At 41.7% G+C, this 22,503-nt stretch overlaps 2 protein-coding genes across 2 annotated transcripts in view; one reads left to right on the top strand and one right to left on the bottom strand.

The window, feature by feature from the left end:
- ARMC10 (armadillo repeat containing 10) overlaps positions 1-10,040 on the bottom strand; it is a 48,922-nt gene extending 38,882 nt beyond the window's left edge. Inside the window, exon 1 of the mRNA XM_055420718.2 lies at positions 9,754-10,040. Within this exon, the coding sequence (XP_055276693.2) occupies positions 9,754-9,892 (139 nt within the window). The 5' untranslated portion in view covers positions 9,893-10,040. The remainder of the gene's footprint in view (positions 1-9,753) is intronic.
- A 160-nt stretch (positions 10,041-10,200) lies between these two features.
- Positions 10,201-22,503, top strand: part of FBXL13 (F-box and leucine rich repeat protein 13) — a 238,177-nt gene continuing 225,874 nt past the window's right edge. The window contains exon 1 of the mRNA XM_055420161.2: positions 10,201-10,465. Coding sequence (XP_055276136.2) covers positions 10,250-10,465 — 216 coding nt within the window. The 5' untranslated portion in view covers positions 10,201-10,249. The remainder of the gene's footprint in view (positions 10,466-22,503) is intronic.

Raw genomic sequence — 22,503 nt, 5'->3', positions numbered from 1 at the left:
CTGGGGTAACAGGCAAGTTTGACCTTGGGAGAACAAAACGAAGCAGGGCAAAGGCTAACAGAGCTTTGCCAAGAGAACACACTGGTCATAGCAAACACCCTCTTCCAACAACACAAGAGATGAATCTACACATGGACATAACCAGATGGTCAGTACCAAAATCAGACTGATTATATTCTTTGCAGCCGAATATGGAGAAACTCAGATAATCAGCTTCTTATTATAAAATTCAAGCTTAAATTGAAGAAATTAGGGAAAACCATTAGATCATTCATGTATGACCTATATCATATTCCTCATGATTATACAGTGGAGGTGATGAATAGATGCAAAGGATTAGATCTGGTAGAAGAGAATGCCTGAAGAACTATGGACGGAGGTTAGTAACACTGTACAGGAGGTGGTGACCAAACCATTCCCAAGAAAAAGAAATGCAAGAAGGCAAAGTGGTTGTCTGAGAAAACCTTACAAATAGCTGAGAAAACAAGAGAAAGGCAAAGGAGAAAGGAAAAGATACATCCAACTTAAGAGAATATGCAAAGAAAGAGAGGAAAACAATAGACTGAGAAAGACTAGAGATCTCCTCAAGGAAACTGGAGACACCAGGGGAACATCTCACGCAAAGATGGGCACAATAAAGGACAGAAACAGCAAGGACCTAACAGAAGAAGAGGAGACTAAGAAGAAGTGGCAAGAATACAAAGAACTGTACAAAAAAAGGTCTTAATGACCCAGATAACCACAATGACGTGGTCACAAACCTACAGCCAGACATCCTGAAGTGTGAAGTCAAGTGGGTTTTACGAAGCATTACTATGAACAAAGCTAGTGGAGGTGATGGAATTCCAGCTGAGCTATTTCAAATCCTAAAAGATGATGCTGTAAAAGTGCTGCATTCAGTATGTCAGCAAACTTAAAAAACTCAGCAGTGGCTACAGGACTGGAAAAGGTCAGTTTTCATTCCAAGCCCAAAGAAGGGCAATGCCAAAGAACCTTCAAACTACCACACAACTGTGCTTATTTCACATGCTACCAAGGTAATACTCAAAATTCTCCAAGCTAGGCTTCAACAGTACGTGAACTCCCAGATGTACAAGCTGGATTTAGAAAAGGCAGAAGAACCAGAGATCAAACTGTCAACTCCAATGGATCATACAAAAAACAAGAGAATGCCAGAAAAACATCTACTTTTGCTTCACTGACTACACTAAAGCCTTTGACTGTGTGGATCACCACAAATTGTGGGAAATTCTTAAAGAGACGGGAATACCAGACCACCTTACTGGCCTCCTGAGAAACTTGTATGGAGGTCAAGAAGCAACAGAATCAGACATGGAACAACGGACTGGTTCAAAATTGGGAAAGGAGTACTGTATATTGTCACCCTGCTTATTTAACTTCTATGCAGAGTACATCATGAGAAATGCTGGACTGGATGAATCACAAGCTGCAATCAAAGTTGCCAGGAGAAATATCAACAACATCAGATATGCAGATGATATCACTCTAATGGCAGAAAGCAAAGAGGAACTAAAGAGCCTCTTGATGAAGGTGAAAGAGTGGAGTGAAAAGGCTGGCTTAAAACTCAACTTTCAAAAATCTAAGAACATGGCATCCAATCCCATCTCTTCATGGCAAATAGAGAGGGAAAAAGTGGAAATAGTGACAGATTTTATTTTCTTGGGCTCTCCAAAATATCTGAAGATGGTGACTACAGCCATGAAATTAAAAGATGCTTGGTCCTTGAAAAAAAAGCTATGATAAATCTGGACAGTGTATTAAAAAGCAGAGACATTACTTTGCCAACAGAGGTTCATACAGTCAAAGCTATTGTTTCTTCAGTAGTCACGTATGAATGAGATTTGGACCATAAAGAAAGCTGAAAGTCAAAGTCACTCAGTTGTGTCTGACTCTTTGCCACCCCGTGGACAACACAGTCCATGGAATTCTCCAGGCTAGAATACTGGAGTGGGTAGCCTTTCTCTTCTCCAGGGGATCCTCCCAACCCAAGGATCAAACCCAGGTCTCCCCCACTGCAGGCAAATTCTTTACGAGCTGAGCCACCAGGGAAGCCCAAAGAAAGGTGACGGCTGAAGAACTGATGCTTTGGAATTGTGGTGCTGGAGAAGACTTGAAAGTCCCTTGGACAGCAAGGAGATCAAACCAGTCAATCCTAAAGGAAATTAGACCCGAGTATTCATTGGAAGGACTGAAGCTGAAGCTCGAATACTTTGGCCACCTGATATGAGGAGCCGACTCATTGGAAAAGACCCGGGGAAAGATTTGAGGGCTGGACAAGAAGGGGGCGACAGAGGATAAGGTGGTTGGATGGTATGATCGACTCAATGGACATCAGTTTGAGCAACCTCTGGGAGATGGTGAAGGACAGGGAAGCCTGGCATGCTACCGTCCATGAGGTCCAAAGACTCAAGACACTACTGAGCGATTGAACAACATCTACAACATGGCTGATTCACAGCTGTCTGGCATAAAACTACACAACACTGTAAACTGATTATCCTCCAATTAAAAATAAATTAAAATAAATAAAGCAATAAAATGGAAATACAACATACCAAAACATATGGGATGTACCAAAGCCAGTTCTCAGATGGAATTTCATAGCAATAAATGCCTACATAAGAAACAAGAAAGATGTCAAACAACCTAACTCTACTACTCCTCGAGGAACCAGAAAAACAAACAACAAAGCCCCAAGTTAGACGAAGGAAGAAAATAACAAATTTCTGAGCAGAAATGAATGAAACAGAGACAAGGAAGACAACAGAAAAGATCAATGAAATAAAGAGCTGCATTTTTTTTTTTAAGATAAACAAACAAACCTTTAGCTCGGCTTACCAAGAAAAAGCGAGGACTCAAACAAAATCAGAAAGAGGAGACACTACAACTGATACCACAGAATGCAAAGGATCGTAAGAGATTACTAAGAACTATTACACACCAGCAAACCGGACAACCTAGAAGAAATAGATACATTTCTGGAAACATAAAACTCACCAAAACTGAATCATGAAGAAATGGAAAATCTGAACAGACCAATTACCAGTGAGGAAACTGAATCAGTAATCACAAACTTGCCTTAAAAACAGAAGTTCAGGACCAGATGGATTCACTGGTGAGTTCTACCAAAAATCTAAAGAATATAAGTCCTTCTCAAACTCTTCCAAAAAAGTAGAAGAGAACACTTTGAAACTTATCTTACAAGGCCAGTATTACCCTGATACCAAAATCAGACAAAGACACCACAAGGAAAGAAAATTACAGGTCGATATACCCAGAATATAGATGCAGAAATTCTCAACAAAATGTCAGCAAACACATGAAAGGATCTACACAATGATCAAGTGGGATTTATTCCTGATATGCAAGAGTGGTTCAATATCTGCAAATCAATACTGTGTTACATCACAATAATAAAATGAAGAATAAAAATCACATAATTATCTCAGCAGATGGAGAAAAAGCATTTGACAATATTTAACATTCACTCATGATACAAACTCTTGACAGTGGGTACACAGATAATGTTGTTGTTGGTGTTTAGTCACTAAGTCATATCTGACTCTTTTGCAACCCCATGGACTGGAGCCGGCAAAGCTCCTCTGTCCATGGGATTTTGCAGGCAAGAATACTGGAGTGGGTTGTCATTTCCTTCTCCAGGGGATCTTCCCTACTAAAGGATCAAACCTACTTCTTCTGCATTGGCAGGCAGATTCTTTGCCACTGAGCCACCAAGGAAGCCCCATAGAAGGAATGTATCTAATATAATAAAGGTCATATATGAAAAGCCCACAGCGAACATCATACTCAGCAGTGAAAAACTGAAAGCTTTCTGAGAAACAAGAAAATATGCCCACTCTCATCACTTCTATTCAGCACAGTACTGGAAGTCCTAGCCAGGACAACTCAACAAGAAAAATAAATAAAAGGTGTCCAAATCAGAAAGCAAGAAGTAAAACTCTGTTTACAGATGACATACAGAGAAAACGCTGAAGACTCCACTAAAAAAACTGTTAGAACCAATGAATGGATTCAGTACAGTTGCAAGATACAAATTCAATATTAAAAAAAAAAAATCAGTTGCGGACTTTCCTGGTGGTCCAGAGGTTGAGAGTCTGCCTGCCAATGCAGGGGACATAGGTCTGATCCTTGGTCCTGGAGGATTCCACATGCCACAGAGCAACTAAGCCTGTGCACTGCAACTACGGAAGCCCACACACTCCTAGAGCCTGTGCTCTGCAACAAGAGAAGCAACCGCAATGAGAAGCCTGTGCACTGCAGCTAGAGAGCAGCCCCTGCTCACCACTACCAGAGAAAGCCTGCACAGAGCAAGGAAGACCAAGCACAGCCAAAAATAAACTAACAAATAAATAAAAATTGAAAAATAAATCAGTTGCACAAAAGCAAACTATAAAAAAGAGAACTTAAAACAATCCCATTTGTAATTGCATCAAAAAGAATAAAATATTCAGGAATAAATTTAATCAAGGAGGTGACACACTTGTGCACTGAAAACTATAAGACATTGATGGAAAAAATGGAAGAAGATACAAATAAATGCAAAAATACTTATGCTCAGGGGTAGGAAGATTTATTTATTTTTAATTTATTTACTTTAATTGGAGGCTAATTACTTTACAGTATTGTATTGGTTTTGCCATACATTGACATGAATCTGCCCCGGGTGTACATGTGTTCCCCATCTTGAACCCACCTCCCACCTCCCTCCCCATCCCATCCCTCTGGGCCATCCCCGTGCACCAGCCGTGAGCATCCTGTATCATGCATTGAACCTGGACTGCTGATTCATTTCACATATGATAATTTACATGTTTCAATGCCATTCTCCCAAACCATCCCACCCTCGCCCTCTCCCACAGAGTCCAAAAGACTGTTCTATACATCTGTGTCTCTTTTGATGTCTCGTATACAGGGTTATCATTGCCATCTTTCTAAATTCCATATATATGCGTTAGTATACTGTATTGGTGTTTTTCTTTCTGGCTTACTTCACTCTGTATAACAGGCTCCAGTTTCATCCACCTCATTAGAACTGATTCAAATGTATTCTTTTTAATTGCTGAGTAACACTCCCTTGTGTATATGTACCACAGCTTTCTTATCCATTTGTCTGCAGATGGACATCTAGGTTGCTTCTATGTCTTCGCTATTATAAAGGAAGATTTAGTATTGCTAAAATGTCCATACTACCCAAAGTGTGTTAGTTGCTCAGTCATGTCCAACTCTTTGCAACCCCATGGACTACAGCCCACCAGGCTCCTCTGTCCATAGAATTCTCCAAGCAAGAATACTGGAGTGGGTTGCCATTTCCTTCTCCTGGGGATCTTCCTGACCCCGGATCTAATCCAGGTCTCCGGCATTGCAGAAGGATACTTTACCATCTGGAGCCACCAAGGAAGCAATAGCTATCAAAATTCCAACACCAATTTTCCAGAAATAAAAAATCCCAAATCTTTATGGAACTAAAAAAGATTGCAAATAGTCAAAGTAATGTTAAGACGAAAACTGTAAACATCATGCTTCCTGAATTCAAAATAGACTACAAAGTTGTAGTACTCAAAACAACATGGTACTGGGGTGGGGGAGAGAGACACAAAGATCAATAGAAGAGAACAGAGAGCCCAGAAATAAACCCTCATGTATGTGATCAATTAATTTATGATAAAGCAGCCAAGAATATACCTGGAGAAAGAACAGTCTCTTCAATAAATGGTGCTTGGCAAACTAGACAGCTACGTGCAAAATAATCAAACTAGACCATTATCTTACACAATACACAAAATCAACTAATAATGTATCAAAGCCTTGAATATAAGACCTGAAAACTTAAAACTCCTAAAAAAAACATAGATGGTAAGCTTCTTAACATTGGTCTTAACAAGATTTTTTTAATTCGACCAAAAATAGAAGCAACAAAGGGCTTCCCTGGTGGCTCATTGGTAAAGAATCTGCCTGTTGATGCAGGAAAAGCAGTTTTGATCGCTGGGTTGGGAAGATCCCCTGAAGGAAATAACCTACTCCATTCTTGTCTGGGAAATCTCATGGACAGTGGAGCCTGGTGGCCTACAGTCCATGGGGTCACAAAAGAGTCAGACATGACTTAGCAACTAAACAACAACAGAAGCAACACAAGGAAAATAAACAAGTGGAATTACGTTAAAAAATCTTCTGTCCAGCAAAGGAAGCCATTAACAAAATGAAAAGGCAACCTATGAAATTATGGAGAAAATATTTGCAAATCATGTATCTGATATATGGTTAATACCTAAAACAGACTTAAAATCCTCATGCAACTCAGTAAGAAAAAACAAAAGGAAGCAACCTGATTACAAAATGGGCAGAGGCTCTGAATTGATCTTTTTTGAAAGACATTCAAACGACCAAGAAGTACATTTAAAGGGGTTCAACATTGTTAATCTTCAGGGAAATGCAAACCAAAACCACAGTTACCTATCACCTCATACCTGTCAGAATGGCTTTCCTCAAAGGACAAAACACACGCTGCTGAGGATGTAAAGAAAAGAGAATGCCTGTGCACTGTTGGTGGGAAAGCAGACCTCCAACCACTATGGGAAATATGGAGGCGCCTCAAAAGATTAAAAATAGAACTATCCATGATCTAGCAATTCCACTTCATGATTCCGCAAAACCTCTACCTTGAAAAGATATCTGCACCCCAATGATCACTATAGCATTATTTATAATAGTCAAGACAGGGAAACAACCTATGTGTCAATCAATGGATGAATATATACATAAAACATGGTAACACACTCACACACACTCGCACATACATACAATGGCATGTGATTCACCCAAAAGAAAGATGGAAATCCTGCCACTGTGACAACATGGATGGACCCTGAGGGCATGATGTCCAGAGAAATAAGTCAAACAAATGAAAGGCAAGTATAGAATGATCTCACTTTGATGTGGAATATTAAAAAAATATTCTTAACTCATAGAAACAGAGAGTGTCATGGTGGTTGCCAGGGGTTGAGGGCTGAGGACTGAAGGAAATGGGAAGATTTTGGTCAAAGGGGACAAACTTCCAGTTATAAGGGCAATAAATACTTACAGTAATAAACAGCTTGGTGACTATAGTTAATAATACTGTGTTGTACACTTGAAAGTTGCTAAGAGAATAAATCTAAAAAGCTCTCATTAGAAGAAAGTTTGTGGTGATGGATGTCAACTAAACTTATGGAGATCATTTTGCAATTCATACAAATTTCAAATCATTTTGCTATTTATCTAACACTAATACAATGTTTATTTCAATTAAAAAAAAAGATCATCATGCAAAATATAAGGATGATGCTGACAAAATGGGTATTTCTTAAATCTTCTTCAAAGAAAGAAAAAGTATAGCTTCAGGAAGGTTCTGTGAACAACTTATTTTGTAAGCCGTCTGACCATGGTAATGGTGATTTGAGGAGCATGGGCTTCCCTGGTGGCTCAGAGGTTAAAGCGTCTGCCTCCAATGCGGGAGACCGGGGTTCGATCCCTGGGTCGGGAAGATCCCCTAGAGAAGGAAACGGTAACCCACTCCTGTATTCTTGCCTGGAGAATCCCATGGACAGAGAAGCCTGGTAGGCTACAGTCCACGGGGTCGCAAGGAGTCGGACACCACTGAGCGACGGAACAGAAGACTGTCAGTTTCATCTTTCTCAGTAAGTTCAGGTCGCCTGACTACTTATACAGAAATATCTTTGACACAAAGACAACAAATTAAGCTTTGGCAGCAAGAATAAGTACAAATCTTCTTAAAAATTGATTCTTTTCCCCTTGTGCCAGAAGGGAAAGGAACCTTTTTCCTACTCCCTCTTGTGCGAAGATTTCCTTGAGCAAACTTCTAACTGTAAATCCTTTGTCCCTTTGATATGAATGTACATCTTTTAAAAAGCTAAGCCTCTTGCTGGTTTACAACCTAAAAAAGTCTTTCTCAGTGGCTTTGATGTCACCTGTTTGTGTGTAAAAATCAAGTAAGGAGTTCCCATCTCCTTATCTGAGTCTGAGCTTGGTACTTAGTTCTATGTTGTGACTACATGGTTATAAAGACACTGAGAAGTCTTATCTTTTCCTCTATATAAAAGTAATGAGCTAACACAAACACCATCTCAACTACCAGTGAATTCAGAATGAACTATGTGTAGCAAATGGTTCAGTTAAGTCCTTTTAAGGACAAATCACTGTTTATCATGAAGGTATGTACATAATATGAAATAGGCTGCACCTGCGTAGATACTTAAAGAGGTGAGAATTCAGTCTTCGCAATCCCACTAGCAGATTGCTCATGATGCGTGTGCTGCTGCTGCTGCTAAGTCGCCTCAGTCGTGTCTGACTCTGTGCGACCCCATAGACGGCAGCCCACCAGGCTCCCCTGTCCCTGGGACTCTCCAGGCAAGAACACTGGAGTGGGTTGCCATTTCCTTCTCCAATGTGTGAAAGTGAAAAGTGAAAGTGAAGTCGCTCAGTCGTGTCCGACCCTTAGCGACCCCATGGACTGCAGCCCACCAGGCTCCTCCATCCATGGGATTTTACAGGCAAGGGTACTGGAGTGGGGTGCCATTGCCTTCTGCGCGTGATGCGTGTAGCAATCTGGTTAAATGCTTATTTGATAATAAAGTTATTTAGTTCTTTCCCACATTTGTAGAGAGAAATTTCTTGGTTGGCAGATTTTATTTTTTAATAATTTCTGTAACAACTCCCATGACCTGAAATATTCCCTCAGAACATCAGCAAATTGTTATACTTGAAAGGACCAATCAACTTCTGGACCCAAACTTGATGGTGCACTTGTCCGCCAGGAGGGTTGTCCTGCAAGCAGACAAGCGTTCTAATTTGATATACACAGCTATATCTGTAACTCCTGTCTCGCAAACTTTGCTTATACGTAGACCACGGTGACTTCAAAGTACCTCCTCTCAGAGCTGCTCCTCAGGTGTCCCTTCTTCCAGGCTAACAGCATGCAGAATTTCATCTATCGCTGCAGGCCGGGCAATACCCGACACACACTCAGGAGAAACCCTCTGGTAACAAAAAGGTCAGGAGCAAGAGTTGACGCGAAAGGCAATCAACACACTCCTGGAAAACTTAATCCTCCGCTGTGCCACCAGACTTGGGCAATAAAGTTACAGCAATTTTCCATCCTGGTATTTTGAAAAAAAGAAATGAAGGTAGGGAATCGAACCCTATACTCATCCAATTAAGAGGAAGATTCGCCTTTTGCACCTGGGCTTCCCGACCTCGCCCTTCTCACCAGCCTCCCTCCCTGGCTGGGCTTCTTATTTACTCCCAGCACAGGGAAGCCATAGAGAAGTAAATGGCAACCCACTCCAGTACTCTTGCCTGGAGAATTCCGTGGACAGAGGAGCCTGGTGGGCTGCTGTCCATGAGGTCGCACAGAGTCGGACACGAATGAAGAGACTTAGCGTGCATGCATGCATTGGAGAAGGAAATGGCAACCCACTCCAGTATTCTTGCCTGGGGAATCCCAGGGACAGCAGAGCCCGATGGGCTGCCGTCTGCGGGGTCGCACAGTTGGACACGACTGAAGCGACTTAGCAGCAGCAGCAGCAGGGAAGCCAAGACCTTCCAAGCAAACACATTAAAGGATCATACATAATGACGGGGAGCTTTTTCAACCCCTCTTCCAGGGAAAGCCCCAGTCCCAGTCCCCGCCACCTGCCAGGGACCCCGTGGCCTCACCTGCGGACCGCGAGGGGCGCAGCCGAAGCCGGCGGCCGCCTCGTCTCCGGCCCCGCGTCAGCTTGTAGAAGCAGTAGCAGGCGCCGGCCGCGAGGACCAGGCCCGCCGCCACCCAGCCCACGTCCCGGGCGCCGCCCATGCTGCCTCTGGGGCCGCGCACAGCGCTGGGGCCGGCGCGGGAGCGTCCGAAGCCAGCGGGTCCAGGCGCCGCCGCCCGGGATCACGCCGCGAGAGAAAGGAAATGGGGGACTGAGCTCCGCCTTTCAGAAACCGCCCTGCTGAAAAGTGAAAGAGTCAGCCCCTACGCTTCCTGGCGGCTTCCGGGAGAACGGGCGGGGCACGGCTGCAGGCGAGCTACACTGGGTGAAGCGCTGCAAGCGCTGCACGTCCCAAGAGCACACGCCCTGGGCCGCCCCGGACGCGCGGAGGCTGCCCCCGCCCCGGCCCGAGGCCCGCCTCTCTTCCCGGCAGCCCACTGAGGGCGCGAGGCCACGCAATGCCTAGCCCCTCCTTCCACGCCGCGCGGTTGCCGTGGCAACGCCGGGACGCGCTAGCCCCTCGCTCAGGAGTGGCTCTAGCTACTCCGGGAGTGGGGAGGGCCAGCGAGCAGCGCAGGATTTCAGTAGGGCCTCAGATCATGGCCTCACTGCGCCAGGCCAGCCCCAGGCTGAGGAAGTACTTCAGGGAGAACTACATTCCTCAGATCTGCGAGGTACTGGAGCCACGTGGCGGCGGAGTTAGAAAGAGGGAGGAATGGGCAGAGACTGCCCAGAGGAGGGACTGGAGTTTGGCGAAGAGAGGAAGTGGAGGTTAAGCGGAGCGAAAAGGGAAGAGATGAAGTCAGCTTTGGACAGGACGGCGGTCTGGGCTGAACATACAGATCAGAGAGTTGAAGACAGAGGGGTGATGGTGGCTGAAAGGGGGGTAATGAGTGACATCTCCCAGGGGGAAAGGGGGAAAGGCCTCAGGACAGAAACCCCAAACTCCAACTTTTCAGGTTTGGACAAGAGGAACTAAGGACAAGAGGAGTGAGAATGAAATGCCTTGGAGATAGAGGAGGAAAAGCAGGAGAGTATGGCTTTATGAAGAAAGTGGGCAATAGTGTCACCTAAAGACTTGAAGGTGTTCATTGGAAGGACTGATGCTAAAGCTGAAACTCCAATACTTTGGCCACCTCATGCGGCGAGTTGACTCACTGGAAAAGACTCTGGTGCTAGGAGGGATTGGGGGCAGGAGGAGACGGGGACGACAGAGAATGAGATGGCTGGATGGCATCACCGACTCTGTGGACTTGAGTTTGAGTGAACTCCGGGAGTTGGTGATGGACAGGGAGGCCTGGCGTGCTGTGATTCATGGGGTCTCAAAGAGTCGGAGATGACTGAGCGACTGAACTGAACTGAAAGACTTGAAAAGTTGTAGTGGACTTGGCCCAAGGTAAGTGTGGGTTTTCAGTGGAGTGATGAAGGCAGAAAATAGATTGAGGTTAGCTGAGGAGTGGAAACTGAGATCTTTAGATAGAAGATAGTCAGCCCTTTGTGTGAGAGGAAGAGCCACACAACCAAGACTTAAATGGGAGGAAAGACTGTCCTTCCCCATCCACCTTGTAACAGGAAGGAGGACAAGGGGTGGATAGACTTTGTAGGCTCCAAGTTAGGAAGCCAATAAAATTATCTTCTGGTGACTTCCATTTTCTCTACCTCATTTTCAAATATAAGGTGAAATGTTTGTCAAGAATGAGGATATTTGGGAGGGGACATGGCAGTTGTAGAAGGGGTTTTGAGTAGTTAAGTTATTCAGGCAAGGAGGGAGAGTTAGAAGTCCAGGGAAGGAAAGAGAAGGAGGGTGAGGCAGTGTTGAGAGCCCAGCTGGGGGAGTAACTCTCCTACGCAAGTGGGAGGGCAATTCAGTACAGCCCCCTCCTTTTGGGAGGGTAATTTTCAAATATTTATTAAAATGTTAAATATGAATACCCTTTAACCAAGCATTTCCACTTCTGAGGATCCACTTTAGAGACATACTTGCACATGTTACCAGAAGGATGTACAAGTATATTCATTGTAACATTGTCACATAGTGAACACAGTAAATAAGTGTAAATAAGGGAATGGGATATTATGTAGAAGAATATATACCTGTGCCTTAAGACAAAAATGCAAATTGCCTGCTGCTGCTGCTGCTGCTAAGTCACTTCAGTCGTGTCCGACTCTGTGTGACCCCATAGACGGCAGCCCACCAGGCTCCCCCGTCCCTGGGATTCTCCAGGCAAGAACACTGGAGTGGGTTGCCATTTCCTTCTCTAATGTGTGAAAGTGAAAAGTGAAAGTGATGTCGCTCAGTCGTGTCCGACCCTTAGCGACCCCATGGACTGCAGCCTACCAGGCTCCTCCATCCATGGGATTTTTCTAGGCAAGAGTACTGGAGTGGCTTGCCATTACCTTCTCCGGCAAATTGCCTAACAGAGTGTCTACTAAAATCTAGCTACTTCATATTTGTATGCATATGTGTATATGTAAGTGTGTTTTTATGTGTGTGTGTATATATATAAGACAATAATACATGCATAGAATATATGGCAAACTATTAACAGCAAATGTTTTGGGGGATAGCTTTAGGGGAGAACTCTAATCTTTCACTCCATATACATCTGTATGGTTTTAATTTTTTTTATGATGAGTTTCATTCGTGTTTTACCTCTATACAATTATATTTGAAAATGTGTAGAAAGCTTGCTACTTATCTTCCCAGTTGCATGATTTTCTCAAGTAGCACTCAGTAAATCAGACTTAGGTACACAAATAAGAGTTGATTTCATCCAGGATAGGAGTTTGCCACACATATATAATGGAAGGGCAGTGGAGGGGGAGCTAAGCTTTTGAGAGTGCCTAAAGTGTGGATCACAATAAACTGTGGAAAATTCTGAAAGAGATGGGAATACCAGACCACCTGACCTGCCTCTTGAGAAACCTGTATGCAGGTCAGGAAGCAACAGTTAGAACTGTACATGGAACAACAGACTGGTTCCAAATAGGAAAAGGAGTACGTCAAGGTTGTATATTGTCACCCTGCTTATTTAACTTATATGCAGAGTACATCATGAGGAACGCTGGGCTGGAAGAAGCACAAGCTGGAATCAAGATTGCCGGGAGAAATATCAATAACCTCAGATATGCAGATGACACAACCCTTATGGGAAAGTGAAGAGGAACTCAAAGGCCTCTTGATGAAAGTAAAAGAGGAGAGTGAAAAGGTTGGCTTGAAGCTCAACATTCAGAAAACGAAGATCATGGCATCTGGTCCCATCACTTCATGGGAAATAGATGGGGAAACAGTGGAAACCGTGTCAGACTTTGTTTTTTTGGGCTCCAAAATCACTGCAGATGCTGATTGCAGCCATGAAATTAAAAGACGCTTATTCCTTGGAAGGAAAGTTATGACCAGCCTAGATAGCATATTAAAAAGCAGAGACATTACTTTGCCAACCAAGGTCCATCTAGTCAAGGCTATGGTTTTTCCCGTGGTCATGTATGGATGTGAGAGTTGGACTGTGAAGAAAACTGATCGCTGAAGAATTGATGCTTTTGAACTGTGGCGCTGGAGAAGACTCTTGAGAGTCCCTTGGACTGCAAGGAGATCCAACCAGTCCATTCTAGAGGAGATCAATTCTGGGTGTTCATTGGAAGGATTGATGCTAAAGCTGAAACTGCAATACTTTGGCCACCTCATGCGACGAGTTGACTCACTGGAAAAGACTCTGATGCTGGGAGCAATTGGGGGTAGGAGGAGATGGGGACGACAGAGAATGAGGTGGCTGGATGGCATCACCGACTCGATGGACATGAGTTTGAGTGAACTCCGGGAGTTGGTGATGGACAGGGAGGCCTTTCGTGTTGTGGTTCATGGGGTCACTAATAGTCGGACACTACTGAGCGACTGAACTGAACTGAACTGAAAGTGATGGGTCTAGGACTCCAAGGACTGGGTGGGATATGAGAAGAAGACATAATACTGATATGTGGGTAGAAAATGGAAGTTTGTAAGAGGTGAATGAAAAAGTGTAGAGGGAGTATTTGAGTGAGGGAGCTGGAAAAGTAGGAGGTGGGGGCCAGAAAGTGGAATGTTTGCACAATTATCTCTCAGAATCATCTTTTTTCTATTAAACCTTTTTCTTGGTTAGATATATTAACACATGACTTCATAATGCACAATTTCAAACTTTTATAAAGAAAATGAATTTTAGTTTCCATAGGGAGAACCTGAAAAATCTGTGGATCATCAATTTTTCCTTTTTGAAACCATTTTTGTACTATCATTAATCCAAGTAGGCCTGGAGGGGTGAAACTATCCTCACACTCAGAACTGGAGGAAGACGGAGCCTCTTCAAAGGACGTAGTACAGTCATCCCTCAGTATCCTCAGCTGTGGTTCCAAGACCCCCATGGATACTGAAATCTGTGCACAGTATTTACATACAACCTACATCCATCTTACTGTATAAATCACCTCTAAATAAGTCATCTCTCCATCACTTATAGTACCTAATCCAGTATAAATGCCATGTAAATGATTGCCTGCACATAGAAAATTACAGTTTTGCTTTTTGAAACAATGGAATTTTTCCCCAGTCATTTTGGACCCGCATTTGATTGATTCCATGAATGAAGAACCTGCAGATACAGAGGGCTGACTGTATTTATGATTCAGTATGAAGTCATTATGAGCCATAGCTATGTCCAAGTTGGCCATGGAACAGGTAGCACAAAGTGGACTTGAGTTGAGGATCAGGGAAGCTGTAACCTCTCCTTGCCTTCCTCTCCACTTGCCTTAAAACTGCCCAGCTGCTGGAGACACCCCTGGCTCCTCCTCTGGATGAGAGCACCTCTTCCACACCAGTCTGCCACCCTGCTTTGCCCCCAGAGAAAGGAAGCCCTCAGAAGTGCTCCCTATGCCCCAGACAATACTATTCTGAGGAGCCTCTGCCACCACATCACCAGCAGGTGCAAGAGAGCACCACATACCACCTTAACCTGGCTACCTGCTTTCTTTGTATCTGTTCACCTGATCCAGTTTTCCATGCCTAGGACTCTTCTAAAACCCATCTTCTGCAAGTTTTGGAATACATCATCTTTCATCACAGATTTCCATGTATATTTAACCTCTTCTGAACTCCACCTGCCTGTTCTGAATAAAACCTGGCTGTCTCCTTAGGATATCATTTCCCTGCCAACTTTTGAATAGAGACTGGTCTTTTTTCTTTTAGTCCTGCTTGATTCACTGGGCTTACTTAATCAGTTGATTCATACTTTTCATCTGTTTTAGAGAATTCTTGATCATTTTCAAATTTTGCTTCTACCTAATTCTCTCTTCTCCTTCTGGGACTCCCGTCATAAATATGTTAGCTTTTTCTTTTTTTTAACTTGGTCCTATGCCTCTTTTGTTCTTTTCTGTTTTTTCCCCATTCTCTTTTCCCTCTGTGCTTAAGTTTGGATAGTTTTCATTGATTGTCTTCAAGTTTACAGATTCTGTTTTATGCTGAGTATAGTCTACTGTTAAGTACATCAAATGAGTCCTTAATTTCAGATAGTGTATTTTTCAGTTCTAGAATGTCCATTTATTTTTTTTTACATTCCAATTAAAATCCTGCCTCTTTTCATCCTTTTTATCTATCATTTCCTATTTTATTCAACATGTTAATTATTATTAATTTAAAATCATTGTTAATATGAACAACTTTAAATTAAATTATTTATTAGAATTTAGTTATTAAAATAGAATAAATGTCCTTTATTCAAATTACTGGTGTGATTTCTGTCTCCTAACTGGATTCTGACTGATACAGAAAGCTTAGCTGGAAGGCTCCACAAGGGAACTTTCTGGGGAGTTGGAAAATGACTGAGATTTAAGTGTATCCATTGTCATAATTATACAACTAGGATTTGTGCATTTGAATTCATGTAGATTTTACCTAAAATATTATAATAGAGAACAGGTGGAAAATGGGGAAACATATAATCTAGATGAAAATAATGTTATGTTGATTTAACCTAAAGAATCACACAAATCACAGCTGGTGACAGCTGTTGAAACTGGGTGATGGGCACATAGTGGTTCATTGTTTACTTTATATATGTTTGAAATTTTCCACAATAAAATGTTAAAAGATAGTCATGGCTGCGTGTTTTCTATGTTAATGTATGTAGTTAGGGATGGATGGAATGACAAGCTTTATCTGGCTATACAGTCATTTATTGTTTGTTTTCTGCATCAGTTATTCACAACCACACAACCACAAAACTTCATGGCCTACAAGAACATGAAGCATTTAGTTTGCTTAAAAATCTGAAATTCTTGCAAGGATTTTTAGGGAAATCTTGTCCCTGCTCCATGTGATACCATCTAGGGTGGATCAGCAGAGTGTTAAAGATCCACTTTTAAGATGGTTCATTCACATACCTGGCAAGTTGGTGCCAGAAGTTTGCTGGAAGTTAGGTTAGGTCTGTGAACCAGGAGGCTTGGTTCCTCCATGTGCCTCTCCATGGGCTGCTTGGACTGCCTCACAGTATGGAGACTCAGTTCTAAGAGCAAGTGTCCCCAGAGAGAACTAAGTAGAAATTATATCATCATTTATGACCTAGGCTTGGAAGTCAACATAACATTATTTTCACCTTGATTCACGAGGAGGGAACATAGACCCCACTTCTTAATGGGAAGTGTATCAAAGTCACAATTCAAAAAGAGCTCGTGGGATGGGAGATATTGTAATGGCCATTTTGGGAAATATAATCAGATACAGCCAGCTTGTTCATACAAGAAGAATCTGCGATCAAGTTGGATCTCAAAGTATTATCTGAACAAAGATGTAGTTTACTGTCATCCAGCAAGTGGGTCTCAACCCTTCTGTAAATATTCCTTCTCCTTTCTTTTCTGTGTTCCTCAGGTGCAGATGTATACTGGACATTAACAAGTTGCTTACACAACATCTGCTTCCCTCTTCCTAATATTTCTTACATTCTTATTCCATAACTACCTCTTCCCCCACATAGCCTGGGTGCTTCAGGGAAGCTGATTATCCTTATCTCTGGGGTTGGACCCTGATTGACTTATGGCAACTAGCACATTCAAGTTCCCTTGGTCATAATGTTTGTGACTATGGCGGGTGGTAGCAAGGATCATGGGGGAGGGCAAGATGTGATCTAAACCAGTTTAGATCAGGTTGCTGGTTGGAATGCTGGGACAGAGATATCGCATCTCTGGATGTTCGTGGGGAAGCATGTAGCCCTGGAAGCCATTGCCAATTTTCTTGTGTCCACATGGGAAGATGGTTTTAGGGTGAAGGAAAGTAGAGTGGGAAAATGGAAAGAAATCAGGTCTCTCCTGACATCAGTAAGTCACTGGATTAAATACTTTGGCCACCTGATGCGAAGAGCTGACTCATTTGAAAAGACCCTGATGCTGGGAAAGATTGAGGGCAGGAGGAGAAGGGGACGACAGAGGATGAGATGGTTGGATGGCATCACTGACTCAATGGACGTGGGTTTGGGTGGACTCTGGGAGTTGGTGATGGACAGGGAGTACTGGCGTGCTGTGGTTCATGGGGTTGCAAAGAGTTGAACACGACTGAGCGACTGAACTGAACTGAACTGAACAGCAGGATCTGCCTTTAGAATTTCTAGTGTAGGACCCAATAAACTCCATGTTTAGTTGACATTTATAACTGAAGCCTAAAGTGTCTAACGGAGAAGGCAATGGCAAGCCACTCCAGTACTCTTGCCTAAAAAATCCCATGGATGGAGGAGCCTGGTAGGCTGCAGTCCGTGGGGTCGCTATGGGTCGGACACGACTGAGCGACTTCACTTTCACTTTTCGCTTTCACACATTGGAGAAGGAAATGGCAACCCACTCCAGTGTTCTTGCCTGGAGAATCCCAGGGACGGGGGAGCCTGGTGGGCTTCCGTCTATGGGGTCACACAGAGTCGGACACGACTGAAGTGACTTAGCAGCAGCAAAGTGTCTAAAGCAATGCAAGAGAATTACATTAATATTTTATTATGAGATTGCCTAGGTTTGACTCTTGGTGTTGCCAATTACTAATTGTGTAAGTCTGAGCAAGTTTCTAAATCTCTCTGACTCGTTTTTCTTTGTACTAAGATTCCAGATGAATGAGAGACAGGCCCTCACTTTCTAGACTAGGAGAAAGCTATTGTGAAAGGGAAGAATGGGAAAAGAAAACCACAAAATGTGTCCTGAGGCAAATTAAGTTCAGGAAAGAATGTATGGAGAAGGCGAGGATCTGGAGATTGGGGAGTCTTTTATACTATTCACTCTCCGATACCCGCTCTGAAAGCCTCTGTGGGCTTCTAGACATTTGCACCCTAGCTTAAAGACTGCTGGATTTTATGTTCAATTCAAGTAGTCAGGTTCCTTTTTTTTTAAACAACAGATTAGGATCTTTTTTTTTCTTGGACAGAGTGGCAAGAGTGGTCAGCTAAGAAGGGTACATTAGACCATTTTTCATCAGCAAACATTTGCTGGGCATCTATCCTGTGCTGGTAGAAAACATCTCAACAGCTTCAACCACTTGCAGCTATGACTCTGAAGGTGTCTCTAGCTCAAAGTTTCTCCTTAGTACTCTGCATTTATCCATTTTGGTGTCCTACAGACACCTTAAAGAAGTAAAAAGAAATAGATGACATTAGATTCTCTACAAACCAATCTATCCAGAACATAATCATTTCAATATGGACTCATATTGACTCACTATAAAATCATATTGTCTTCAGAACTGAGTGTGTACTTTACACTTGCAGCACATGTCAGTTTCGACAAGCCACATCTGAAGTGCTCAGTTGTTCAGTAGCTCAGCTGTGTCTGACTCAATAGCAACATGGAATTAGTAGCTGCCACATTAGACAGTGCAGGCTGAGAATGTATTAATATATTTAATAAGCCAGAGGAAATAACCTTTGACCCAGAAGTGATCATCGTGTCTCTGAGAAGGTTGTTGTTTTCATGGGCACCTAGTTTCCGGAAATTTAGCAAGAGTCTGGGTAGCACAGGGAGGGTGTAGTGGCTATCTAGTCAGGTTGGTCACTGCAATGTGTCACAGATGGGACAGTTCTCACATGCACCAAAGCAAATATATACCTATTTTCAAATCTTCAGGAATCATAGTGATTAGTGTTTATTGTGGAAATGAACAAAGTGATATGAACATTCTGTAGACTGCATGTTTCTCCCCAAAATTCATATGTTAAAACCCAATCTCGATTGTGATGGTATTAGGAGGTGTGGCCTTTGGGAGGTGATTAGATCATAAGGGTGGAGCCCTCATGGATGGAGTATGAGTCCTTATAATGAAGACTCCAGAGAGTTCCATTGATCCTTCCATCACATGAGGGTACTGTCAGAAGATGGCCATCTATGAAGTGCTGCTCACCAGACACAGAATCTTCCTGCACTTTGATCCTGGATTTCCCAGTCTCTAGAACTGTGAGAAATATGTTTCTGTTGCTTATTAGTCATCCAGTCTATGGTGTTCTAAGATTCCAAATGGACTAAAACAGAGAATAAGTCATGGACTAAATGTTGCCATGACTTGTCTTAAACCACAAAAGCCTTTAAACCCTTAGCTGAGAAAGACTCCAGGCGAGACTTCTGAGGATATGAGTAGCGATTCAACAAGTGGTCCTGCTATCTTTCTGAATTTTACCATCCCTTTGAGATTCTCTCTTTGGTTACTATTGTATCTTGCATCCCTATCTAAATGAAGGACATATCAAACGTATAGAAAATCATGGGTGGCTAGTGTCTTAGTTGTCTTGGGCTGCTAAAATAAAATGGCATACACTGGGTGGCTTAAATAACAAAAAATTGTTTTCTCAGTTCTGAAGGCTGAAAGTCTATGATCATGGTGCCAACAGGGCTGAGTTCTGGCGAGTGTTCCCCTCCTAGCTTGCAGACGGCTGCCTTCTCACTGTGTCCTCACTGGACAGAGAAAGAGCAAATTTCTCTGGTGTCTGTTTGTATGAAGGTGCTAATCCCATTGTGAGGATCCTATCCTCATGACCTCATCTAAACCTTATTATCTCCCCAAAGGCCCAGTCTCCAAATACCATTACAATGAGGATTAGAGTTTCAATATATGAATTTTTTGGTGACATGATTCAGTCTATAGCAGTTGGGAAATGTATGAAAACTGACTCCACTGACAAAAATGAAATATAGATAAAACGAAGTCTTTTTCTCAAATCAACAAAACTAAAAATGTTTTGATTCTGATTTGGCAAGGTGAAATGGACACTTCCACTGGCCACTAATGAAAGTATAAACTGATGATATCTTCTTAGAAAAGCAATTTTGAGAAATGTATGAAGAGCTTCAAAATACACATTTTGATTCTATATTCTATTTCTAGGGAAATAGAGTGAAGATACGTACATTATCATTTGCAGTGAAAGTTAATATGTATATCATATAATTTTTAATGATGGAAAAAGAAACAAATGTCCAATCATTTTGAAATTTTTTAATATTTATGGTACACTTTTTATGCAATAGATTATCAACCAATCTCAATACATGATGTCTTGAAGAATTTTTGGTGGCATGGAAAAATGTTCACAATATAATAACTAGCCAGGAATTAAAAAAAAAGAGAAATAAGTTATATATATTATGATCCTAATTTTAATTTTGCAAAAAATATATGTATTAAGGAAAGACTAAAATTAAAATTTTTATTAGGGGTTATTTCTGGTTGTCAGGATGATGGTTGATTTTTATTTTCTTTGTATTTTTTAATTTTCCAAATTACATCTAATATATACTATTTTTATAATCAGAAAGAGTTCCTATATTAAAACAAAATAATGAAAACAGGCTTATGTGTAGGAAAATGTCCTTCCTTTTTATTGCTTTCCCATAATATTATCAAGCGAATTTTATTGGTGGCAAATCAGAAAAACATGCAGAGAAAGCCTAGGAAGCATAAAAACACTAATTGCTGGGAAGTGCTGGCTTTTCATCCAAGGAAGTCAGGAAGGCTGGCCAGTTCTCAGGCCTTTGTCTGGTCTCCTTGGGATGAGAATCCTTTTCCTCTGGCCAGCTGGGGTCTCCTGGACACCCTTTCCCTAGATGGGCTAGCCTCTGTTCCAGTTTACGATGGCACTTTCATAAAATCCTCTCACTCTGGTTTCAGGTAGGCCTGTGTGTGGCTGATTGAACACTGATAGATTTCCAAAGGTTTTGTTGTTGTTGTTTTTTATCAGAATCCTAGTTCTAAGAATTCCTGTAGGGTATGCTCTAGAATTTAAAAAAGAGCTTTGCTTTTTCCGTTTATATCCATCCAGAAACATCCAAGAGCAACTCTGCTTTCATCTGGATTATATTTGGGGATTCTCATAAGCTTAGATTTTTTTTTAAGATTTTTTTCTTTTGATTTAAAAAATAAATTTTAAACCACTGTGATCAACCACAGGAAATAATCTCTTCCTTCACAGTTCACATCTTCTGTGTTGCAGAAAGCTAGTGTTTTCCCTTGTAGACCGTTAGCATCTAGCACAGCATTCATGCAACCTAGATGTATTTGTTTATACAACAGAAATAAACATAGAGACCTTTTTCAGACCTTGGAGCCAAATATTTTTTAACTTTAATTTTAGATTTGAAATAAATGATCTAAATGATCAAAGATTTGGGGATTTTTGGACAATAAAATATTTACTTTCTATATATTATTCTAAGATTTGGCAAAAATATACTTTAGAAATTCAAAGCTTAAAAAAAACTGCATACATGTCAACACTGAAAGCCAGCACCTCAATATAATTGTAGGGAAACTAAATATTGCCTTCTAATTCTTCACTCTCACTATATTTGTCATTTCTTTCTCTCTGAGAATTCTGAAATACACATCCTACCACTGTTGAAATCTCCTTCCTTGGAGGTATTCCTTTCAAAAGATATTTGTATTTTAAAAAGCTATCACCAAGCTAGGAGTCCATACAGTGAAGCCCAGTTGGTAGACTATGAAAAGTAGGTCATCAAAAGTATTTAGAAATCTGTTTCTCCCTCAGTTTTCTACAACTAGGCAGAAGTCAGCACACTGTCTGCAAACAAGGCCTGCCCCATAAGGACCAAAGACGGGCAAGATATTAAGGGTATAGTGTCTACTATTAAACAGCTATGTACAGAGATTATATCTGAGAGTGAAAAAGTGTTAGCTCAGATTTCAGTTTAACATGTAAGAAAGATTAAAGGAATTTGCAAAACTAGATATGCCCAGCAGAGGGCATGTTTAAGCTACAAATCATGGTTTTTATGTTAAAATTTTCCATTTTTAGAAATAGTTTTTAAAAATTTTTATGCAACAACTTTGTGTTTCTTTCATGATTCAGTTTCCAGCCTGTATTTTAAAAATACCATATTTATTTCTAAATCACATAGATTCTACTATCAGAATTTTTTTTAGACTAATTGCTGCAAATATCTGCCAGTTATAAGAATCAGGATTACCGAATATGTGAGCAAGAGACTACAGGCTTATGCAGAAGAGAAGGAACTGGTCATACTAACTCATCTTGCTAGACCTTGGAGCTAGAAGGCTGTGGTTTCTCCTGGGGGCAGTAGTGCTTGCTGAGCCCAGCCCACCAATTCATAGATGCAGTTCAGAGACAAACCCACGGGACACTTAACCAAAAAGCAATTCACCTACTCAACTAGGGATTCAGTTCAGTTCAGTTCAGTTCAGTCACTC

This window comes from Moschus berezovskii, chromosome 3 (genome assembly GCF_049115385.1).
Source record: "Moschus berezovskii isolate FMDL1 chromosome 3, NW_MosBer_1.0, whole genome shotgun sequence".
Classification (NCBI taxonomy): domain Eukaryota; kingdom Metazoa; phylum Chordata; class Mammalia; order Artiodactyla; family Moschidae; genus Moschus; species Moschus berezovskii.
Note: the sequence above shows the minus strand (reverse complement) of the source record. Positions and strands in the feature narration are given on the sequence as shown.